Raw genomic sequence first — 8,047 nt, 5'->3', positions numbered from 1 at the left:
AAAATGAAAGAGGCTATTATAAGTGATGAGTCGAGATTTGATGTTTCAGATAATGGAAACTGTTGTATCACAAAGCAGGAAAATGAGATATAACAGAATAAATTCATTTAATATTGGAAATCAAACTTTACTTATTAAAAAGAACAATAAGATGTTTAAATCAATGTTTTTAACACTTCCAAAACACAACGATTCATTGATGGTTTGGGGAGCAATCGGAAATAATTACAAATCACAGTTGTTACTATGTGACAACAGACTTAATGCAATTGGCTATCAACACATGCTTGAAAGTAATAAAGTGTTTGATGATATTAGACGAGAACGCAACAAACAAATAGTCTATTTCCAACAAGATGGTGCCAAGCCACACACAGGAAAAACGACATTGAATTTTTTGGAGAACAATAAAGTGAGATTGACTGGGTGGCCTCCTTCAAGTCCGGATTCATCACCAATTGAAAACGTTTGGTCGATACTTGAAAATAGAATTAGAAAAAAGAAAAAATATTTTAAAAACAAAAAGAGTTTGTTTAGAGTGCTGAAGAAAGAATGGGAATCGATACCAATGGATACAATTAACAATTTAATGCAATCGATGGAAAAAAGATTTTCTCTTTGTATTCAAGAAAAAGGTAAATTCATTGGCCAGCTTCTTTAAAAAAGTTGCTCGAGAAAAAAAGTGTTATTACATAAATTGTATCTTATTTTTACGTGTTTTTAATTAAGATTTTCAACAATTAATGGTTTTAATTTTTGAAAAAAGTTGATATTGAAATATAAATAGATTCCGTAGTTTTCCCAAAACATTATGATAAAAATAGACCAAAATATTTTGGGGTACTATCGACTTTTGGGAAACAGTTTACATTCAAAATTTTTGTGTTTCAAAGTTTTCGCTAACCACGGTGACTAATGATGAATATGTAAAAATACTATATAAAATTACTCACCTAAACTTTGATGTAATGGATGTTGGAGTTTCAACTTAATTAAAACCAATAATTGTAATGATGATATTAAAAAGGAATGATGTTAATATTTTTTAGGTGTTTTTATACTTTTTTGATTTTGTAGATAAATACACAGAAATGGAATTCCTCATTTTTTCCCAAATGATTAAACAATTTTTATTCAAAATGAGAACTTAAATTATAACAAAGAAATATTTTCAAGACGTTTTTCGGAACATGTTGAATTGTGTTTAAAATAATTTGGAATAACAATCGTTTTTGATTTCAATAACTTGTCTATATCTTTGGAAAAATAATCAAATAATTCAAATTCAAAAGTTATACAAATATTCTAAATGGTTATGATATAGAGTATACAATGAAAAAACTTGTAGTTTCTAAGAGTGTATTAATTTGGTTTAAAAAGCCATATAATAAAACGCAAAGCTCTTAATTGTAAAACAAACTATCAAAAATAATAGAAAGTAGTGTAAACGAACATATAGAGTTGCGTTTAACTTATTTGAATAATATGAATTCTGGACACAATGATATTTTTGGTGTTGACAACACATGGTTGAAAACATCAAAATAACAGTTAAATTATCTCACTATCCACTTTTGAAAAAATACGTTAAAATGACGGTCATACCAGACATCATAAACACTAAGGAACCATTTTTTTAAAATGTTGCAGTGTTGGTAAATGATCAATGTACCAACGTTAAAAAAACTTTCCCTATTTGGTGAAGTTACTTTTACAAATAATAGTTCCAAAGAAATTAGAGTGTTAAGTAATAAAACCCAAAAGTTTGAATTTTATGACCCAATTCCTCCAATTAAATTTCTGTTTTTTAACATAGAAGAATTGGCAGTTTCGTGGACACAAAATAATATAGTGTCGTTCAAAGATGTGAATTGTTTGAAAATATTAAAACTTGAACATATGAGTAATTTGACATTATCATAAGATGGAATGTATCTTAAAAAATGCCTGATATCATAATCTAATCATTTAAAAATAAATTTAACATTTGTGGACTGCCGTTTAATCAATTGTGCCAAATGCAAAAATATGTTATAAAACAAATAAGTTTGATTGAGAACTGTTCTTTTGAGTGTATTGACAGTTATAATGTCAAAATGTTGATTATAACAATACACAAGACGCAAAAGAAGGTGATTGGATGTTTGATGATTTAAACCACAATTTTGCACAAAATGATTTTAACCAACAATTTTTAGAAAAAAAGAAAACATAATTAATGGTGATAGCAGTGATACAAACGAATATGACAATGAAAACAATGAATATGAATGTCAAGATTTAGAAGAAGATTATGAATATCAACAAAAATGTGATGAAGACGAAAATTCATATTATGCGAATTATGATGTTAACAGTAATTGATTCTTTATTGATTTTTTAAATACAATTTCGGTGTATTATAATAACGATTTATTTTCATAACCTTTATTTATTATCATTAATTTCATAATAGATAATAAATAAAAATAATTTATCAAGTTTTAATGAACAGATCTTATCAACAAAATTTGGACACTCTGTTTAGAACCAATTGATGTGTAGTTTTATCAAAAATTGAGATCAAATGAAATCATTTGATCTCAATTTTTTTATTATTGTTGGTCTTTGTTTATTTTCATGTTTCCAACATTTATCAATCAATTCGTACTGTTTGTCGCTCATCATTTCTTTCTTTGGCAATCGGTTTCTATTAATAACAAACTCTGCTATTTTCCATGGAAATTTAAATTGTATTTTATTATACGCTTCAGACCACCCAAATGTTTCATACATAGTTACTCCAAATGAAAACACATCAGCTCCTTTTGTATATTTTTCTTGGTTTAACACCTCAGGTGCCATGTACATTGGTGTTCCAATACCTTTTGTGAAAGTCATGTTGGTCATCATCAAATTGATGTTTCTTGATGATCCAAAATCAGTCAATTTACCATTCACTTTCTCTTCGACATCCAACGAGAATACCAATATATTGTCTGGTTTGATGTCTCTATGTAAAATTCTATTTGCTTGTAAATATGAAATCCCATTTGCAAGATCCATCATGATTTTGACTCTGACACTAAATCGAGGCATTCCATTGATTTTGGTTCGATTGATCAAGTCCTGTAAACTTCCATATTGTGCAAATTCGGTGACCATACATACTCGGTTTGGAATAAAAACAGCACCATAAAAGTGGACGATATATTCACTCCTAAATTTGTTTAACATTGACACTTCATTTGAAAATTGTTTCATTTGTTCTTCCGCATCACCACCTTCTAAACTTTTCATCTTTTTGATTGCAACGATGTTGCCTCTAAACGAACCCTTATACACTATACCAAACGAACCTTCGCCCAATTTCTTTTTTGTTATCAACTCGTCATAATCCAATTTAGAAGAATTTTCAGTTGTAAGTGTGATATTTAAAGAGACTGTTTTCGTCTCTCCTTTTTTAAGTCTAATGTCACTATTTTTATTTCGTCTGTCATTTTCATTGTGCAAAGAGGTATAATAAACACTTCAAACTCACACGCCTCTCCTCTCTTTAATGTAACCAATTGTGGCTCTGTTCGTATTATGTATTTATCACACCCAAAACGTGTTGTGAGTTGCACTTTTAAAATTCCTTTGCTTTTGTTGCCAATGCAGACGAGTTCTCGACTTTCCTCGTCCACAGGGAGTAATTCACTATCTTCTGAAAATGTCAAACAACTTTTGTTTGATAAAACAGTACCTTCTAACGTGACCGTTTTGACATTTGACTTTTTCATTGGGAAAACACAAATGTTTCGCATTTTTACAACTTCTTGGAGTTTTCTGATAATTACTAAAATGACCACAATAATTGAAATTATTAAAAGAATTAACATAAATACTAAAACCACTGGTAGGGCTATAATAAGTCCATAATTTTTCTTACTTTTACATAGAAAGGTTTCTTTATCCAATTTATATTCCTCTGAACAAGATGAACATTTGTTGTCTAATGACGCAACACAATTGGGAACTTCTGAATAATGAATACAACTTCCACTAGTAAGAATGTGGTTTTCAGAACAATTATAACACAAATCAAATGAACTACACAAAGTACAATTATCTCTGCACTTATAACATAAATGAGAATCCAAATAAAAACCATTTTCACATTTAGAACACCCTTTCGTGGTCTTGTTCTGACATCCAAATAAATCACTTTGGGGGTTAAAATATTTTGTGCTATTTTGTAGAGTTCTGTAATATTTAGTTTCACATAAAATGCAATTGCCATCATTTGTACACGTTTTACAAGAAACATCACATTTCTCACAAGCCTTCCCATCAGAAGACCGCATATATCCATCTTTGCAAACAACACATCCAGTGTATGTTGCCATCACCAAATCACACTTTGAGAGTAAATCGTTAATTTCAATACAATCGCCTTTGTTGTTTGTGTACGAATAAGCATCACATCCAGTACAATATGTTAAGTTCTTACATTTCACACATGGATACTCACATTTAATACACTTGTAGTCTTGAAGGTAATATGTATCAGAGCAACGAACACATCCTTTTGTCGTCTTTTCTAAACAATTTGAAACATCTTCATTCTCTGAATTTGTTTTTATTATTTTGGTGTTTTTTGTTGTCTTGACAATTTCGAGTTCATTGCATTTGTTGTGTTCATTTAAATAAAAATTGGTAATACATTCCGCACATCCAAGAATATTCGGACTCATCTTTTCACAATTTGGAAAGTCGGCTGTAATATTCAGGCATTTGTCAGTCGACTTGTAAAATCCATCCTCACATTTATTACAAGTACTATCATAATTATCGCAATTGATGGTCGAAGAGTCTATGTATATCCCATTGTTGTTGATAGTGTTGTTACACATAAGACAAATTTCTTGGTTTTGAATTAAACAGCTCATCTCGTTTAACACACAACCCCCATTTATGATGTGGTGATTTTTAGAACACTTCACGCATTGATTGCTTTTTTCTTTAATACAATTTTGATCAACAAAACACTTCATTTTGTCAGACAGTATTTGTGGTAATGCACATTCAAAATCAACTTCTTGTCCATTTGTAAATAAACACAAGCTTCCACTATTACAATTTATTATTAAATTTCCATCATTTAAAAATCCTTTTTTTTGTTTTGTAACAAAATGAATTTTTTGAAGTTTTACAGTTTGTGTTGGCATTACCACAAGAAATGCCATCTAAACATTGAAGGTAATTCATTTTTTGGTCGTTTTTTAAATTTAATTGGTATTTACAATTATCGTTTAAATTGCAGTCATTTACAGAAGTGATAACATCTGTTGAGCATTTTTGACAATTACTTATTTTGAATGTCTCACATTAACTATAGGGTTTCACACACTTTCCTTCAATTAAAATTGTACTGTTACATTCAAAACAGGTATTAACAACATGTGTTATACAATTTTCCATGTTGTTTTTGGATGTTTTGGTGTCCGAGTCGTAATGTTTGTAGTCTTCATTCCCAACAAACATCTTTTTGAATCATTTGATAAAACATGAGGTTGGGAACACTGCACACACTTCTGGGTCATATCTTCTTAAACAGCCTTTTGGAAAATAGAAAATCGACTCATAAGATTTAATGCATGTTTTTTCATCGTTCTTTACTTTTCCTTCGGGGCATTGTTGGCATTGATTATTAACAATATAATCGGTTTTACAGGTTTTACATATTTTACTTTTGGTCGAACAGGTGTCACATTGAGGATCGATTGTATTACATAAATAACAATCTCCGTTTTATAAATAATACCCATTAGAACACTCTGCACACTTCCATAAAGCTTCATTTTCATCACTCTGTGCATTACAAGAAACACAATGACTCGATGAAGAACAAGAAATACATGTGTTGGATACATATTTGAATCCAGAAGTGCAAGATGAACAATAACCACTCTCTTTATAACCCCCGGTACATACACTTTCACATGGTAAACAACTGCTAATCCCACCTTTAGAATATGTTATTGCTCCACATTCATGACAAAGTTGAAGAGAAGAGTTATAACCATACTCAACAAAACATCTCAAACACTTTTTATTTGTAGCTTTACAAGAAGAACACGATGTTTAACATGCTTTACAAGATGTTTTACCTTCTACATCTTGGTATGTCATATCTGGACAAGAAACACATTTTGAATTTTGATAGTAAAATTTAATTCCACATATTTCACATTTTTCAGATGATGTAAGACTATACCCATCTATACATTGTTTGCATTCACCATCAATCGAAAAACAGCCAACATATAAAGAACTTTATTCAATACATGGTAAAAAATATTTTATTGGTACAAATACTATTCATAAAAAAACACCAATAAAATGGCATACTTCACATAAATTTTAAATTTAATCATATCAGAATGTTGTACACATTAATTATTAATAAATAATAATAATATTATTATGTATATACTTCTGTTTTAATTACAATCCAAAATAAAAAAGCCCAAACTATAATATGAGTTATTTAAATGTAATTTTTTATTGTTTTATTTTGATGTGTTACATATTTAAATTATTAAAAATTTGATTTTTGAATATACAAAAATAAATATAAATTTAAGAAAAAACTCATTTAAAGAGTTTGAAATGAGTTAAATAAACTCAATTTGGATAGTCCCAATTGTACGAGTCCCTCCATTTGAAGTAAATTCGGCACCATTTTGAAGCGGAGTTCTTGCAGCATCACCCGAATTAATGCCAATTCTTAGGAATCTATTATTGAAAGTGACTTTGATTTTCTCAATTGTACTTTTAGTATAAGTTGTATAACTCAACCCTAAAAATCCTCCTCCACTACTTTCTTCGTACCATGTATTGTTAGTCACATTATTCAATGCCAAAGTAATAGTAAAGGTTTCAGGATCAAAAGTGTAACCAATTGCATTTAGTTGTTCATTTCCAATAAAGTGATACCCACAATGTCTTCCACTTTACCATCTCTCTCTTCTGTATTCAACATTTAACCCAGGTAATTCTACTGTATTTACAGTCTTTGCTACAACAATAAATTCTCTTTTGTTTCTAAACATGCTATATTGTTGACCAGGTGTCAAATTTCTTACCCTTTCACACATTTTCAGTTCATTCACAGTTGAAAGGTAAACAATATGTGTTTTAAAATAGTTATCCACAAATTCATTCACACTTCTAAGTAAAGAGACGACGTTGTTGTGTTGCACTGATGGAAAAACAACTCTTGAAACAGTTGGATATGAAGTACGTATCGAATTATCGTATGTTGTTTCAAACAAATGTCTAAGAATGTCATTGTTGGCCACAACATCAAAAGATCGAACTTGTTGAACAGTTTTGGAATTGAAATTATTGATAAAACTTGAATAAATGGTTTGTGCACAATTGTTGATTTTAATGTTTCCCCAATCAACTATATCTCTTCTTGCATTTTTCTGATATTGTAAAAGCAATTTTCGTATTTCAATTTCGGTGTTTGCCAATTTTGGTTAACAAAAGTTGCGATTTCATATTTAAAATTGTTTGAAAGCATTCCAAATTTTTCGTTAACTTTTCCTTGAATTAAATCTTCAACTTTTCTTTTTGTTGTTGCGATTTCAGTTAATTCATTCGAATTTAAAATGTCAAATCACCTCGCTTGATAGTTTTTTGCTTCAATTGAATACTGTCTTTTGATTTCTATCGAACTATTCTCTAAATAATTCTGAACCATAGATTTGAGTATATTTTGTGTGTTGTTATCTACTTTTAGTAATTCGCTGTTTTCTTTAACCAATTGTACTGTGATCTCAAACTTTTTAACCAAAATATTTCCTGTTTCTTGGGTTGACAAAATTTAATTAGAGTCATATTCACACATTGAAATAATAGAAAAATGTTGACAAAATGATTAAAATGCGTGTCATATAATTAGACATACCAGAAGTTACTATTACAGTTCGATAAATGAACCTTGTCTCATCAAATGAACCTTAGCGCATCTATTTTTATTTATACTGGAAAAGTACTTGTTATTTTCTTAAAAACT

General features: G+C 29.4%; 1 protein-coding gene across 1 annotated transcript; it reads right to left on the bottom strand.

Annotated features, from left to right (window-relative positions):
- Nucleotides 1-2,562: 2,562 nt before the first annotated feature.
- On the bottom strand, nt 2,563-5,207 carry EIN_244370 (protein serine/threonine kinase, putative; the record flags this gene model as incomplete). The annotated part of the gene is made up of 2 exons (XM_004183254.1): nt 2,563-3,366; nt 3,510-5,207. 2 exons carry the CDS (start codon nt 5,205-5,207, stop codon nt 2,563-2,565), a joined length of 2,502 nt encoding a protein of 833 aa, XP_004183302.1.
- Between the last annotated feature and the right edge of the window lie 2,840 nt (nt 5,208-8,047).

Source organism: Entamoeba invadens (genome assembly GCF_000330505.1).
Source record: "Entamoeba invadens IP1 unplaced genomic scaffold scaff_1105074725995, whole genome shotgun sequence".
Classification (NCBI taxonomy): domain Eukaryota; phylum Evosea; order Mastigamoebida; family Endamoebidae; genus Entamoeba; species Entamoeba invadens.
This window is presented reverse-complemented; position numbering and strand designations above follow the sequence as displayed.